An 18,046-nucleotide genomic window follows, 5' to 3' on the forward strand; every position below is an offset into this window, starting at 1 on the left:
AGCGTCATTAATGTGGCGTAGCTCTGCGATGGCGTCATTAATGTGGCGTGCTGCTCGGGTTATGGAGCCATTAATGCAGCGTGGTTATTGGATTTCCTTCTCTCAGACTTTCTTCCTCCTAGTCCATTCATGTTTTCTCTATCAGTAGATCAATGGCTCTCTGTATATCACGCCAATTGTGTTGGCGGGCACTTGAGGACTGGACACTACTCAAGGGGTTCTCAGATCGATGAGTCTCATCCTCTGCAGCACCATCCCTCCTACAGGTCATGTATAGAGGAGTTTCCTCTTGGGTTGGGTTAATGGCTTTTTCTTCTAGGTCGGGCTTGATGGCGTCTTTTGGGCTTCGTGGGGAAAATCACCTTACAGATATCATCCCAAGAGAGGGCTTCTATATGTGATATGAGGAGACCAATGTCTTGAGGGGCTTGTCTCATGGTTGATTGTTACGAGAACATGATTATGTGGAGGTTTTGCAAGTAATGTTCAGATCAAGAAGAGGGATGGATTAGGTAAGTGAAAAGGAAAATGGTACTAGAAGGGACTACAGAGGGGGGAGAGGCTTTGTTTGGATAGTGAAAGTGTTTTATTTTATCTCATTATTACAACTTTTTCAAATTTTCACACAAAATATAATAAACAATTCAACTTTTTTAAATCTTAAAATAATAATAATATTACAAAATAATATTCTAATAATATTTTATTTAATTTTTAATTTTCATCTCAATTCATCTCATTCCAACTCACTATCCAAATGGCAACTTACTCATCTGGAGAGAGCTGCGCTTGCAAATCACTTTTTCCATCCTATCTTATCAAAACAATATATAAGAAGTTGTGCAAATCTAGCACCTTTAAATGCCAAACATAATTATTTAGGACGAGTACGCTATTAGCTTGCAAAAACTCAAAATTTAGGTGTAAGCAACTTTAGCCAGTCGGAGAACAAAATGTCTATATCATCCCCAAGCTGCCAGCCATCATTTGAATCTAGAAACAATGGCTGGAATAAATCTGCAGAAGAAACCATATTATAATTATTATCAGGTTGGTCGCCTTCAGCAGTACTGCTACTACTACCAAAGCCGCCATTAATTGTTCCCGTAATTTCTTGCGATAATGGAGGATTAAGAAGAGTGCCGCCGCTATCGCCTTCGATCGCGTTTTTCAGCTCGTTTATATTAACGTCACTGAGCTTCGCGAAATCGGAATCAAGCACGTTGCAAAACTCCTCCGAACTAAAGTCCATAATGAAGTTTGTCGGCGTGATTTCTATTTCCCCGGACGTTGATGACAGCGGCCCGGCTCTTGATTTTGATGGTTCTAGCTTGGGTTTGGTTAAGCCGGCTCCGGAGAAAGGTCCTGTTAATGCGGCGTTCTTCATGTCTGGATTTAATTGAATGACGTCTTCCTTCCCTTGCTGCAGCTGCGGACCGACACCACAGGACAGCGCCGCCCCACCCTGAAGATCAACCCTAATGTCTGGCTTTTTGTCAGTAATCTCAACAGACCTTGTTGATGGGAACTGATCTCTGGCCTTCTTGGCTATATAGGAGTTCCAGTAATTCTTGATTTCGTTGTCTGTTCTTCCTGGTAGCCTCCCTGCAATCAGAGACCATCTGCAAATATTGCGTAATAATGCTGGATCAGTAGTAGTGTTGGATTGATATAAATATGGGAAATGATATTCCCACGGAAGAAATATCACCGATGAGTGCAGCGCTACTGCCCTATAAATATTTATCAGAAATATAATTCTGATTATAATTACGAAGTATAATCTATTAAGGACAAAAGTAGTAGTACCTGTTGCCCAAGAGCTTGTGCAGCCTAATGATTAGTTCTTCTTCATCTTCTGAAATGTTCCCTCTCTTTATGCCTGGTCTAAGATAATTCATCCAACGAAGTCTGCAACTCTTTCCACATCTCTTGAGCCCTGCACCAGACATCCATCAAAAGTACGCATGCATATATAATATGTCCGTGGGTTAATTCTTGGAACTTGAAATAACTCATGCATGGAATTTTAGGATCGATTTCTCAAGTAGTACCTGTTTGTTTGGCAAGGTTACTCCATTTTCCTTCTCCATGGGTTTCGACATAATCTACGAGGATTTCGTCTTCCAGAGCAGACCATGCTCCTTTGGTTAGTCCATCCTCCGAACTGATTCGAGGACTTCTGCCCATCTCAAGACTAGTGTGTTTTTTTTCCTCGTACGTGATGTTTCTTGTTGCGAGACAAAACAGTAATCCTAGTTTGTTGGGGGAGGGTTCTGATCTTTTTTTTTTTTCCCAAATGTTTGGGAAGGTGTCTGATCTTTATAGATGGGCGTGTCCTTTTTCTTCTTTCTTGTTTGAGTTTGCTGCTTACATCTTACTACAAAGAAAAATATCAGATGAATTAATTATATTTATGATAAAAATAGATTTATTTTAATAAAAAATAATTATTTTTGTAAAAAATAATTATTTTTGTAAAAAATAATTGATCATAACTAAGCATCTTTTGAGAATGACTATTTTTATTTTTATTTTTAAATTTTTTTTTTTTATCTAATTAAATTCTTCTATTCATTATTTATATATTACATATTTAATAAGAAAAATAATTAAAAAATTATATGTTGCATAGAAATGATGAGCTTTTGTTTATTATTGGATAAGAAAAGAGAATGACAATTGTAGGTACAACTACGAGGAAATAAAAAGAGAAAAAGGACAATGATGTGATCTATACGGAGGTTCGATGAATTTCCGCCTTTAATAAGCATTTATGATGAGATACTATTTTGCTGAACAATTATGTGGTATATATTCCGTCGACGACATTCTATTACTGTTGTTGAAAGAAATCGTAGGTTGATTGCGTTACTATGTTTAAAAAGACTATGTACTATGTTTTAAAAGGCTATGTAAGGCTATGTACTATGTTTTAAAAGGCTATGTAAGGCTATGCACTATGTTTTAAAAGGCTATGTACTATGTTTTAAAAGACTATTCTAATTTGATATTATGCATGGCTGTCACGTACACATCTGGTCCTTCCAAAATGATTTATTATTTTTCTCCCAAGCGAACGTTTCAACGAACTACTGAAACTTGAAAGTTTGTTACTGGTAAAACCAAAATAAAAGGAAAAATAAATCACCAAACTTATTGTACGGGTCTTGCTCCAAAGCTAACTCTAAACGAGCTAGAGCTAGACATTTGAAAGTTTGTTTAAAAGACTAGTTATGCTGCTTGCTTATATTAGTGGATCAGATTTGGGTGAGTCACATATATGTTACTCGTTTGAGGAATATTGGCCCATGGACCCAACAATTACTTTAACTTCTCATGCCCAACTCAACAGGGCTGGGCCATGGAGACTCACCCTCCGTTTTAGAATTAGAATTTTAAGGCTTTTAGATGTGAACAGTGAATACCCGTTGGGCCAATTTTTTTTACTGCTACAATAGCTATCGATGATTTTCAATTCTTTTTTAAAAGAAAAATGCTTAAGACAATCGCCTGCATCAAGCGCGATGTAAACGGCTGCTGAGTTGGCAAAAAACAAAATGTTGCGTTTTGTTTTTTGCCAACTTTTCATTTATCCCGCTACAAGACCCATCCCTCTCCTCCATCCCAAATCACATTGCAAGACCTTCACTCTCTCCCCTCAGACTCACGCTGCAAGACGGCAAGACCCTTCTCGTGGTAGGGGCAAGGCGTGACAGGGCTAGGCTGGATGAGCCGTGGTGGCGTGGCTGAAGTTGGCTAAGGGTGTGAGATCCCTAGTTTTCATGGGTTTTAATTTCCTTTTTATTTATTTAATGTGTTATTTTATTTTATTTATGATATGTTAATTTATTTTGGTGTATTTTCGGTTTGGGCTTTTTAATTAGTAGTGTTTTATTTTTTTTTTGGTCTCTGTGTGTGTTGTTTGGGCCGTGTGTGTGTTTAAATTTGATCCAGCCGATGTGTGTGTGTTGTGTTTTAGCCCAATCCGTGTGCAGGGCCCAGCCCGTGCGTTTTATTTGAACCCAGCCCCTTGTTTGTCAAAAATGGCACCGTTTTGGATTGGAACTTAGGGCTCCATCGTTTTCCTCTTGGTGCCGCACTGCTATTCTTCTTTTCTTCTTCTACCATTTTCCAGCAACTTCTTGTTCCACTTGCTGTCGTTGCCACCACCACCTTTCCATGGCAGCTTCTTGTCGCTCAGTTGTGGCTCCGAGGACTCGTTGTCCAGCTACCGCTCCACGTGGCCACCCCCCTACCACCTTGAGCTCCCATGGTTGCTCCCGTGTCGTTCGGCAACGTCTACCCCCAACTGTTGTCAAGCCATCACTTCACCACGCGACCCCCACAGCCACACATCTCTTCCACGACTTACACTGTCGTGTTGTGCTTTTCTACCGGTGTGACACACAACCCCTCCAACCACCATACATGGCCTATAAATAGGCCACAGGTTCCTCTATTAAATCCTCTTAGTTCCTCTTCCTCTCTCTCTCCCGTATAAGCCTTTTTCATCTCTAAGTGTTTAATGTGTTGTTCTGAGAATTTTGGTTGTTAATCTGAGAGCTTGAGGAGTTTTGTCGTGCTCTGTCTATTCTAAAGTAGTGAAATTTCACTCGGTTTCTTGTTGAATTTTTGGTACTTGCCGTGAGTTGAGTTTTCCATCCTTTTTCCTTGCCCGAAATTCCCTTGAGAGAAAACTTACCAAAACTGTTGCTGTTTTGCCCTTGAATCATTGTTGCTGCCACCTTTGGCAGCACCTCATTTCGCACGATCTTCCAGAAATTTTTCATCTTATGTATGTAATTTTTCAACGTAAATTCATGAATTTTAAAATAGCGTTATTGGCTTTTACTGATAAACTGTTGGTTTGTTAGAATTCGGCCTTGAGCAGTTGAAGTGTTGGGTTTTAATTGCAATTGGTGTTGATGTTGGGCCTTGAGCCGGATTTGGAGGATGGGATTGTGCGTGTAGTTGTGAAACTGTATATTTGTAAATGATTGAGATTTTATGTAAATGAGATATTTAATATGTCATCCAATAATTGTTGTCATGCACATTTATTGTCTTAAACAAATTGTGATATGAAGTCACATTGTCTGTTTTGAAAATTGAGATTGATTATGTGGGTACATGTGTATCACGACCCCAAGTCGAGATGGGGCATTATCTCAGTAGAGCTCCTCTGGTCACTCTGGAGCAAAGCAGACTGACGTGACGTCCCATGAGTTGTCGCAGGGCGACGACGGGAACGGACAAGACGGTAACGCTCTCGTACCGATTTAGTGACCTTTTGGCTGGCTAGGTTAGAGGATGCTTGGCCAAGTACGTGCTGGGCGCGGAATTGGGCATCGCTCGTTACTAAGTCTCATGCAAGGATGTTACTCGTGGTGTGACGATGAGAGTCAGGGTATGCGGACGGTTCATAGGGGAGACCATGGTGCTTGCATAATAAGATAATAGTTATGATTGGGCCAAAATGAGATTTTTAGCGTGAGTAATTAAAAGTGTATTTTTTGAAAAAAGAATGTGGTTTTGTTTTCTACATATTTGTCCGTATGGGGACGTGTGATTACATTAATGTGTTTTAAATCTCTTGGATGTTGTTTTGTTTAATTACTTGCTGAGGGCCAAGATAATTTGCTCTGTTATTGACTTCCTGAAATAGAGAACACGGTGGAGCATGTCTTATGGCATTATGGCTGCTACAGTTTGTCTATGGAGGAAAGGCTCATAGTGTTGAGGGCGTTGCTCAGTTTTGGTTTCTCATGGTGCTGCCTGGCAGGGCTTCCGGTGGCGGATTTGTTCTGGTCGTGGGCTGTGGAGACGTACTGGATGGGTCAATAAATTTGTTTGCAATTGGCAGATTAACTTGTCGTCTCATTTTGCACGATAATGTTCAGTTAGTGTTGAATTTCTTATGTGACGCCCCGACTCCCACGTACAAAAAAAAACACGGGAATCGTGACGTCAGGATGATGACAACACGGTCACGCATCCCAACGATAATGCCAAGTGTGTGTACATGCAACAGTGTACAATAAATAACGCAGCGGATAAATTAAGCAAGTCAACTAAGTACCAGAATTTTAAATACAAATATTCAAAACAGATTATCCTTAAAAAGTTATACAGTCATCTCAAAATATATTACAAGACAAATAGATAAATAACTGATAAAAATAAATCACGATAAACAGGAGCAATCCCAGATCACTCCGCCAACAGAGCCAAGCTTAAGGCTCGTCATCCTCATCTGCATCAAAATCTACGATACCATAAAATGGTACCACAGGTAAGTATAAACCAAACAACCACGAGATAAAAACATATTGATGCAACCAACATGCATGCATATGATGAAATATGCATCAATTCCAAAATATCATTTTCTCTGAAAATGGATATTTTTCAACACACGCCAAAATCCCATTTTGGCCCAAAAACAATGCTCCGTCATTTTCCCAGAAAATGACCCAAATCAATAACACCTCATTTTTCCAAAAAATGAATCATATAAAATCCTTTTATTCAACACAAGCTATTTTTCCAGAAAACAGCTCATTATTCCATTAATCAATGCACCATGATCTCCCCTAGGGATCATCCGCACGTCTTGGCTTCGTAGCGATGCTCAGTTCTGCGCCCAGCGCATTCGTGGCCAAGCACCCACTACGCAACGAGCGATGCCCAGTTCCGCGCCCAGAGCGTTCGTGGCCAAGCATCCTCTAGCCCCCGCCAGCAAAGGGGCCACGGAGTCGGCACGAGACCATCTCATCCGATCCCGTTGTCGCCCAGCGACAACCCAGGGGACGTCACTTAGTATATTCCGCTCCCGAGTGACCAGAGGAGCTCCACCGAGATAATACCCCATCTCGGCTTGGGGTCGTGATACACACGCACCCAAAATCCTTTAACACATGAAAATCCAGTTTTCATAAAACACATGAACATGAATGCATGTACACGAAAATCCAGTTTCCTTTACAAACATGATCATGCGTTCAATATGTCATGTACATGAACAACACCATACCAACAACCAACATTTCACAACCAACCAAACACACAATTCCATCCACAATCAATCCGATCTCCGAACTCCTCGGACTTAGTCCGGCATGTCCAACCAGATCACAATAATATGAGTTAGTGCAAAAATATATTTAAATCACGATAGTTCTTTAAAACAATACTTACAATACTATATAATAATTTCTGAAGGATCATGGAGCTGCAAGAAGTGGCGGCACAGCAACGTAACAGTGCAAAATGCACTGTGGCCGTGAGTCTCAAAAACTCATTTTTCAAAGGAAACAATCCAAGACCCGAAATTAATAGGGTAGGGCTTAGAGAGGTCGGTGAAACCAATGGTGGTGGTGGTTTGCCATGGGTGCGGCGCAAATGGTGGTTTTAGGCCAAAACTATCCAAATCGGAAATGGAGATAGATAGGCTTCACCGGTGACGGATCGGAGCTGGGGTTGGGTCTATAGGTTGCTAGGAGGTCAAGGATGAAGTGGTGAAGAGATGGTGGCCGGAGGTGGCGCGACTGTGGCGCGCCAGCTTAAAGGGTGACGCGGCTTAGTGTTGGGCGTGAGGGCTATCGGCGGCAATGGAGGAGCTGGAAACGGCGAAAGGTGGTCGCCAGCCAATGGGGAAGCTGATGGGAGGGACGGTGTCGTGCACGGCGGCACAACGGCGGTGGGTTGGGTGAGGAAGAAGCAACGCACGGGGGAGAGAGGGACGGCGCGCGGGAGAGTGCTGGGGGAAAAAGAAAAAGAAGAAAAAAGAAAGAGGAAAGAAAAAGAAAGAGGAAAAAGAAAAGTGGGGAAAAGAAATGAGGTCTAATCCTCACATCTTGGGTCACAGAAAATGATCCAATGAAAATAATTTCAAAACAGCATCTCAATTAAAATAATTTAAACGTAATGATAAAATGAAAATAAAATATTTAAATCCAACAATCAATTAATTTAAAAGAAGAACAATTTAAATGCATCACAATAATAAATATTAAGAAAACATCTCAAATTAATTTTCACAAAATTAAAAATCATAAAAATAAACCAACTAAAAATTCAACAATTTTAAAACAAGAGAATAAATTTTTGAATTAATAAAAATAATCCTTCAATAAAAATACACTAAAATACGGGGTGTTACATCTTACATGAAATCTCAAGCTTGTGCAGTGAAAAAATTGATTGTAGCAGGTTTGGGTCCAAAACCTTTACATGAAATCTCAACCGCTCTTTTTTCTCAATTTTTGTTGTACCATTCTCTACTGCTTTCTCGATTTCTTTTCTCTCCATCTTATCCCCGCTTTGGCCGCTTCTTTTTTCATCATCTTTATCATATTCTCAATTTCTTTACATTTCTTTATCGTTTCTGATTTCTTTCTTCCTATTTTTTTTGGTGTTGTCTACCGATTAAACTGCTTGTTATCAATTTTTTATTTGTTAAATTTCCCCACCGTTTAAACAACTGCCATCAGATTATCTACTTAATTTTTTTACACCGTTTCACTGCTTTTGCTTCAGTATAAAAGCAATTGTGATGTTTTATCTTTTCTTCTATTTGCAATCTAATAAAATCACAAAAATCTAATTGTTGCCTTCGGAGTTCTAAATTCCGTCGACTCTACTCTTTCATTTGTGGGTTTTGGAATAAATTAGGTATGCTTCTGTTTGCTTTTATTCTCAATTAAATATGCTTCTGTTAAACATTTATGGCTTTGATATTTCTGAATTTGTTGCCTCCAATAATTTCTACGCATTCATCAAATAAGACACCCTCATACATGTTAGAAAAAATTTAGAGTGGAAAAAAAATAAATAGATGCACATAGTATTTGAAGCTATGTAGAGAACTAAATAGAAATAAATATGTGCATCTGAAAAACAAACAATATTATACAAAGTAAATTCCTAACATAATAGAAAGAAATCTAAATAAACAGATGCGCATAGTATTTGTAGCAGAGCAGACAAATATATAGAAAAAAAAAATATGACTGAGAAAGATGCTCTTACTTAAGAACAAATCTGATATGTGAAGATGTGCAGAGATGTGTAGGGAAAAAAATAAAACAGAAATGAACATATATTCATTTATGTACAGATTCACAACAGATGAAAAAACAAACAAAACAAAGATCAAATGGAAACAAAAAATAAGCATCTGAATATATGTTCTAACGAAAAAAAAACCAACAGAAACTAACATCAATTCATTAATGTATAGATTCACAAAAGAAGAGGAAACAAACAAAACAAAGTCAAAACATGTGAAGATCTGTTCAGATTTATAGACAAATAAACATCGCAGATTAGAACACATCCTCTTCAAACAAAAAAAAAAAAACCCTTACAAAAAAAAGTACATCTACAGAAAAACAAACAACAAACAAAGAAAGTTGTCTACATGGTTTCATGGAATACGGACCTCTCTATGCTTCCATATTAAACCTAAATATGAATTTTCCAACGCTTCCATGAAATAGTACATACACATGCATATAAACAAAAAAATCTCATGTAAAAAAATAAATAAATACGTAGTACAATAGACTTGAAAAAGATTTAATATAAAAAAATATATGAGAAAGCAATAAACATTGGCTCCGATCTGAAGATTTCTAGATATGTAGGGAAATAAAAAAAAAAAATCCACCGTTTAGATCTCAACACAATGTCTTCAAATATACAAAGATTTGATCAGATATATAGACAAAATTTCAGAGATAGCCCAACTAAAAAAAATACATCAATTCCGATCTGCATATACAAAAACACAAACAAAACGGAAAAAAAAAAAATAAAACTATTTACAAAAAAACACCTACAGATTAACGAAAACGTAAGGAAAAAAATGAAGAAACCAACTTCAAAAGGAATTTAAATCAAATTACGGCTTCTGTACAAAACACAAACCAAATAGAAAAAAAAAACAGAGAGAAATAAATAAAACCGCTTAACAAAAAAAAAACCTACAGATTAACGAAATAAATAGAGGAGGAACAAAACCTAAGTCAAAAGCGGGAACATGAGTGAGGGAGATCAAAAAGGAGCGAAGAGACAATTTGACAGAGTGATAGAGAGAGAGAGAGATATAGAAGAGAAAATTTACCCTAGATTTTCTCGACATTGTCGGTGACTAAGGCAGCGGCTATGATCTATTGCAGTGACTAATAGTGGTGAGAGAAGGAAATAACAGTGAGCAACAAAGGGAAGAGAGAAAGAGACGATTTTGATAAATAGAAGGGACTTCGATGGAGGAGAGGATGAAAGAGGAGGAGAGAGAGACGGAAAGAAGAGAAAAAAAAAATTAGGTTTCGAAGGTTATGAGCCGTGAGGATGAAATTAGGGTTTGGTTGGAGAGAGGGGGAAGAAACGAAGGGAAGAAAAATGTGGAGGCCAAATACGCTGCCCATTTCGTTAAGAATGTATTTATAATGCTCTTGGTAGAGTTAGGGTTCCTTTCCCTGAAAATGTCGCCGTTTTAGTCTAGGGGTTCTTCTTTATACATGAACACTGGTGGGTTGAAAAATGTAAGCAAAAAATAAATAAAAAAATTGAACATTACATCTTATTACAAATAATTCTAAAATCTCTCGATATATTATCATATATATCTAACATGTATTTCTTCTTAGTTCAATATTTTGCTTTAATTATTAATTCAAATTTTCAGGGCAACAGAAAATACATTGGTTGATGAAATAATTGCAAACAATTTTAATAGACCAAGCGCGTCAACTTCAGGCAGTTCTACTGATCCATTAATAAAAATATCTAAAATTGCAGAAGGCTTGAAATCTATATAGCAATGACAGTATAATTTTATTGTTTAAAATCATATTTCCTATTTTTTATAAATAATTATCTTTTTCACACTTTTGTTTTCTTATCTTCTTTTGAAATATAGAGAATTGAGATTGGTTGGGATGAAATGGAGATGGAGGATATGAACTTTTGAATTGTGTTGCGGCTTTAGAACAGTGCATGTGGTTAAATTTAGACATCTAAGATTTCAGGTTTAAGAGAATAGACATATGTCACAAACAAATAAATCTTCACACCTCACAAAAAAATAATATTAACATCTCAAAATTCAGCACAGGATTCAGATTGGCTACTTGATAACCATAACATAGAAATTTTAACTATAAATGGACAGATTTATGTCTATATTTTTTAGAATTTTTTTATTGTTTACAATACATATTATACACATGATCTACATAATGTTTATAACTATAATACAACAAGTTACAAGAACCAAGTCACAACTTTGAGATATATACAGCCGACTTTTATAATCGTCGAGCATCCCAATCTAAGTATCAAAGCAGTTGAATGGGTTTTGCTCCTAGTCTTTGCCATGCCTATTCACACCAGAGTTCGACAGATTGGGATGCTCGACGATTATAAAAGTCGGCCGCATACATCTCAAAGTTGTGACTTGGTTCTTGTAAGTCGTTGCATTATAGTTATAAACATTATACATATAATATGTATTGTAAAAAATAAAAAAAATTATAAAAATATAGACATAAGTATGACTATTTGTAACACCCCGTATTTTAGTGTATTTTTACTGAAGGATTATTTTAATAATTCAAAAATTTATTCTCTTGTTTTAAAATTATCGGATATTTTAAATGGTTTATTTTATGATTTTTAAATTGTGAAAATTAATTTGTTATGTTTTCTTGATATTTATTTATTGTTGTACATTTAAATTGTTCTTCTTTTTAAATTAATTGATTGTTGGATTTAATTATTTTATCTTCATTTTATCGTTACGTTTAAATTATTTTATTTAACTTGCTGTTTTGAAATCATTTTCGTTGGATCATTTTTGTGATCCAAGAGGTGAGGATTGGACCTCATTTCTTTTCTCCGCTTTTCTTTTTTCTCTTTTTCTTTCCTTTTTCTTTTCTTTCTACTGCGTTCCCTCCCCCCCCCCCCCCCCCCGCGCGACTCCCTTCTCTCCCTCTCTCTCCCCGTGCGTTTTCGTCCCTCTCCTAGCCCACTGCTGCCGCGCCGCCATGGCCCTCACCGCCCAGCCCATTCGCTCCCCCACCGGCCGGCGACCACCACCCTTCAATCTCAGCCCCTATGTGGCGCCCCCAATCCCCCTTATATAAATACACAGGGATCGAGACGCCAGGATGGTGACAACACGGTCACACATCCCAACGAAGTGCCAGTGTGTGTACATGCAACAGTGTACAAATATAATAACGCAGCGGATAGTCAACTAAGTACCAGAATTTAAATACAAATATTTAACACAATTTATCTTTAAAAATTATACAGTCATCCCAAATATAATACAAAAGGTAAATACAGTAATTGATAAAAACATAACTCACTAAACAGGAGCAATCCCAGATCACTCCTCCACCGGAGCCAAACTAAGGCTCGTCATCATCATCTGCATCAAAATCTGCGATACCATAAAATGGTACCACAGGTAAGTATAAACCAAACAACTCTCGGGATAAAAATACATTAATGCAACCAACAATATAGCAAAATACAGTTAACCATAAAATACCATTTTTTCCCAGAAAAATGATTAATTCCAACACACGCCAAAAATCCCATTTTGGCCCAAAATATCCGTAACACATTTTCCCATAAAATGATTCACACAAACAATCCAATTATCGGACACTGTAGGCAGGAATCGCAGGCGGGACTCTACCACCGTCCCTGCTTACCACCATCCCTACCGCGTGCACCGTAGGCGGGAATCACAGGCGGGACACAACCACCATCCCTGCTTACCACCATCCCTAATGCGTGCACCGTAGGCGGGAATCACAGGCGGGACTCTACCACCATCCCTGCTTACCACCATCCCTACAGTTCCTTTACACACAATAAATACTTAACAGAGCACTGTAGGCGGGAATCACAGGCGGGACACAACCACCATCCCTGCTTACCACCATCCCTACAGTCTCTTTTCCTTTTACTCACATGAAAATCCAAATCCAATAAATACATAAACATGTATGCAATACACGAAAACCCAGTTTTCTTTACAAACATGATCATGCATGCAATATACGATGTACGTGAACAAGTCATAACCAACAACCACAATTCACAATGCAAACAAACACAACTCCGTCCACAATCCATCCAACCCCCGAAACTCCTCGGACTCAGTCCGGCAAAACAACCCAATTCACAGATAATATGCGTTAGTGCAAAAATATATTTAAATCACGAAAGTTCTTTAAGGAAAATACTTACAGTGCAATATAATAATTTCCGGAGGATCTCGAAGTTGCAAGTGGTGATTTCTGAGCAACACCACAGTGTAAAATACACTGTGGCCGTGGGTCACAGATACCCACTTTTCAACGAGGACAAACGAAGACCCAAGATTGATAGGGTAGGGCCTAGGGAGGTCGGTGAAGCCAATGGTGGCGGTGGTTTGCCGTGGGTGGCGGCGGAATGGGCGGTAGAAGACCAAAATGCCCAAATCGGAAATGTAGTTGGTGGAGCTTCACCGGTGACGGATCGGAGGTGGGGTTGGGTCCAATGGGTTGCCAAGAGGTCGGGGATGAAGTGGTAGGAAGATGGTGGCCAATGGTGGTGCGACGGCGGCGCAACGGCGGAAGGAGTGCCGCGGCTTCGAAGAGCTACTGGTGGTTAACGGCGGCACGGATGGAGGTGAGGTTGGTGGGGTGAGGTCGCCGGCGGCTGGGGAAGCTAATGGGCTGGGCGGTGAGGGCCACCGCCGGCTCACGGCGGCGCTGGCGTGAAGGTGGCCCGCGGCTTCGTAGGGGGCGTGTGGGCTACCGGCGGCGAGGTAGGGGCTGAGGTTTGGGAGGTGAGGTCGCCGGAGGGAGGGGGAGCTGGTCGGCTGGGCGGTGTCGCGCACGGCGGCGCAACGGCGGCGCTAGGAGGAGACGAAGGAAACGGGCGGAGGAGAGGAGAGAGAGAGGTCGCGCGGGAGAGGAGAGGAAATAAGGAAAAAAAAAGAAAAGAAGAAAAGAAAAAGGAAGGAAAGAAAAAAGGAGGGAAAAGAAATGAGGTCCAATCCTCATAACTTGGGTCACAAAAAAGATCCAACGGAGACGATTTTAAAACCACAAGTCAAATAAAATAATTTAAACGTAATGGTAAAGTCAAATTGAAATAATTAAATCCCACAGTAATTAATTTAAATATTAAAAGCAATTTAAATGCATAACAATAAATAAATATTTAGAAAGCACATAAAATTAATTTTCACCAAATAAAAATCATAGAAATAAACTTACTAAAAATCCAACCAATTTTAAAATAAGAGGATAAATTTTTTGAACAATCAAAAATAATCCTTCAGTAAAAATACACTGAAATACGGGGTGTTACACCCTATCTCGCCGCCGTTTGCCCCCACGAGCACCTTCAAGCCGCGGCGCATCTTGAGCTCCAGCGCCGACGTCGCGCCACCTCCGGCCACCATCTCTTCACCACTGCATCCTCGACCTCATAGCAACCTAATGGACCCAACCCCAGCTCCGATCCATCACCGATGAAGCCTATCTATCTTCATTTCTGATTTGGACATCTTTGGCCTAAAACCACCATTTGCGCTGCCACCCACGGCAAACCACCACCACCATTGGCTTCACTGACCTCTCTAGGCCCTACCCTATCAATTTCGGGTCTTGGATTGTCTCCGTTGAAAAGTGGGTATTTGAGACCCACAGCCACAGTGTATTTTACACTGTTTCGTTGCTGAGCCACCACTTCTTGCACCTCCGGGATCTTTCGAAAATTATAATATAGCACAGTAAGTATTTTTCCAAAGAACTATCGTGATTTAAATATATTTTTGCACTAACTCATATTATTGTGATCTGGTTGGACATGCCGGACTGAGTCCGAGGAGTTCGAGAGTCGGATGGATTGTGGACGGAGTTGTGTGTTTGGTTGGTATTGTGAAATGTTGGTTATTGGTATGGCATTGTTCATGTACATGGCACATTGCACGCATGATCATGTTTGTAAAGGAAACTGGGTTTTCATGTACATGCATTCATGTTCATGTGTTTCATGAAAAATGGGTTTTCATGTGTTAAAGGATTTTGGGTGCGTGTGTATCACGACCCCAAGCTGAGATGGGGTATTATCTCGGTGGAGCTCCTCTGGTCACTCGGGAGCGGAATATACTGAGTGACGTCCCCTGGGTTGTCGCTGGGCGACAACGGGATCGGACGAGATGGTCTCGTGCCAACTCCGTGACCCCTCTGCTGGCGGGGGCTAAAGGATGCTTGGCCACGTAAGCGCTGGGCGCAGAACTGGGCATCACTCGTTGGGTAGTGGGTGCTTGGCCACGAACGCGCTGGGCGCGGAACTGAGCATCGCTACGAAGTCAGGACGTGCGGATGATCCCTAGGGGAGATCATGGTGCATTGGTTAATGGATTAATGGACTGTTTTCTAGGAAAATAGCGTGTGTTGATTAAAATGATTTTATGTGATTCATTTTCTGGGAAAATGAAGTTTTATTGATTTGGGTCATTTTCTGGGAAAATGACGGAGTATTATTTTTGGGCCAAAATGGGATTTTGGCGTGTGTTGAAAATATCTATTTTCAGAAAAAATAATATTTTTGGATCTAATGCATATTTCATCATATGCATGCATGTTGGTCGCATTAATGTATTTTTATCTCGTAGTTGTTTGGTCTATACATACCTGCGGTACCATTCTATGGTAACTCAGATTTTGATGCAGAGGAGGATGAGGGTGAGTCTGAGGAGTCGGCTCCGCCCAAGGAGTGATTGGGATCACTCGTATTCTGGTTTGAGACTTGTATATATTTTTATTATGGATGACTGTATAGCTTTTTAATGATGATTTGTTTTGAATATTTGTATTTAAAATTCTGGTACTTAGTAGACTTATGTATATTATCCGCTGCGTTGTTTATTGTACACTGTTGCATATGCACATACTTGACACTATCGTTGGGATGTGTGACCGTGTGGTCACCATCCTGGCGTCTCGATTCCTGTGTCTCCTTACATGGGGTTGGGGGCGCCACACCATTTATAGTTGCAAAAAAAAAAAAATGGTTTAAAAATAAGATGAGAAATATTATTTTTATAAGAAAAGTCTATGATGCATATACTCAAAGTTTTATGTCATGCATACATGTTCATACATTTATTTATGTTTACTTTTATATGCCTATGATATATGTAGTATGCTGTTTGTTTACTTATTAAGATTTCTCGAAATCTCACTGTGGTAGTTTCCACTACCATTCCCCATCTGGAATGATAAAAGTTGTAACAGAATTAGAAAATCCCGATGGAAAATTACAAAATGATAGCAACTCCTCCAGAAAGGATTGTGCCTAAAATGGTTATAAGCTCGTCCAAGCCCTCCATCTTGGAACTCCTTGAGATAATTGACTAATCTATCACAGAGATACTCGACGATGAAAACATACATATAAATATGATGAAAACATGCAAGTGATTAAAATAGAAAATTATTTACCTTTAGAAGATGTTGTGAATACATTAATATATGCATTAACTAAACACTTTGTTGGTGATCCGGTTCAATTCAAAGAAAGAACTAGTGATTTATTGATTAATTTAAAATTCCCTCAATTATCTGATTTCCGTTGGTATAAAGATGTATTTCTAACTAAAGTTATAATCAGAAATGATTGCCAACAGCCATACTGGAAGGAAACGTTAATAGCCAGACTTCCATATTACTTCGCCCAAAAGGTACGAGAATCATTATCAAAATCAGATGGTACTATTGACTTTCATAATCTCACATATGGTGATATAATAAGTAATATTAATAGAACTGGATTAATTATGTCGAATGATTTAAGATTAAAAAAGCAAATGGAGAAAGAAAAGAAATTTGCCAGAAAAAAATTAGGTACCTTTTGTGAACAATTTAGTTATACCCCATTATTAGCCCCTTCAAGAAGACACAAAAAATGAAAAAGAGTTTATAAGAATTATTCTAATAAAAAACGAAAATACAAAAAACCCTATAAAAAGATAAAAGATAAATAAACATATAATAAACCACTAAAAAGTCCTAAAAAGACTAATAAAAAGAAAAAATAAATTGTTTGTTATAAATGTGGAAAAGTTAGATATTATAGATCAAATTGTAAAGTCAAACAACAGATTAATGAACTGGATATATTTGAAGCATTAAAAGACAAATTATTAGATATTTTTATAATACATTCAAGTGAAGAGGAATATAGTTCTTCAGAAGAAGAAGAAATCTATCAACTAAAATAATCAAGTTTTTCAGAGCAATCTTCTGATAGTGAATCCGAAGGAGATGAAGTACAGATTTGTAATTGTCTAAATAAGGATAATTGTATCTGTAACAAAACCATTAATGTACTTTCAAAACAAGAATACATTATATTAAAATTAATAGACAAAATTAGTAACCCTCAAGAAAGAAAAGATTACATAGAAAAATTAAAAGATACTTTTAATAATCAAAATACTTCGATAACGTCATCCTCAACACCTTACAATTTTTCAGAAATAATAGGAAGATTTAAAATTGACAAACAGAAAATTACGATACAAAATATACAACAAAAAATCAATGAGATAAAACAAGATATTAGAAATTTAAAAACATTCAATCTTAAATTAGAAGTTTCAAATGAACAATTATTACAAGAAATTATACTATTAAGAACAGAGAAAAATGGAAATAATTTTCATGATAAAGAACATAATAAAGAACGAGGAGAATGTTCAACATTAGTTATAAAAGATGAAACAGACAATTTCATTAATATCCTTGATAAGATAAATTTTCAAAAATGGTATGCTGAAGTAACAGTTTCAATTAATCAAGAATTTTTTTTACTACAATTGTCCTATTAGATACAGGAGCAGATTTAAATTGTATACAAGAGAGATTAATACCTTCTAAATATTTTGAAATAACAAAAGAAGCATTATCCCAAGCAAATGGAACAAAATTAAATATAAATTATAAATTATCCAATGCACATATCT

At 38.0% G+C, this 18,046-nt stretch overlaps 1 protein-coding gene across 1 annotated transcript; it reads right to left on the reverse strand.

The window, feature by feature from the left end:
- Positions 1-910: 910 nt before the first annotated feature.
- On the reverse strand, positions 911-2,190 carry LOC121262702 (MYB-like transcription factor EOBII). Its single transcript, XM_041165290.1, has 3 exons — positions 2,055-2,190; positions 1,810-1,939; positions 911-1,622 (listed from the first exon to the last, which is right to left on the reverse strand). Exons 1-3 carry the CDS (start codon positions 2,188-2,190, stop codon positions 911-913), a joined length of 978 nt encoding a protein of 325 aa, XP_041021224.1.
- Positions 2,191-18,046: the final 15,856 nt, after the last annotated feature.

Source organism: Juglans microcarpa x Juglans regia, chromosome 4S (assembly GCF_004785595.1).
Source record: "Juglans microcarpa x Juglans regia isolate MS1-56 chromosome 4S, Jm3101_v1.0, whole genome shotgun sequence".
NCBI classification, from domain to species: Eukaryota; Viridiplantae; Streptophyta; class Magnoliopsida; order Fagales; family Juglandaceae; genus Juglans; species Juglans microcarpa x Juglans regia.

What these genes read in the sequence shown, in the direction of transcription:
- LOC121262702 (XM_041165290.1), bottom strand. Translation starts at nt 2,190, where the DNA reads ATGGGCAGAAGTCCTCGAATCAGTTCGGAGGATGGACTAACCAAAGGA. An exon ending in TAACCTTGCCAAACAAACAG is followed by an intron (nt 1,940 to 2,054) that starts GTACTACTTGAG and finishes TGTCTGGTGCAG; the next exon opens with GGCTCAAGAGATGTGGAAAG. An exon ending in CACAAGCTCTTGGGCAACAG is followed by an intron (nt 1,623 to 1,809) that starts GTACTACTACTT and finishes CAATATTTGCAG; the next exon opens with ATGGTCTCTGATTGCAGGGA.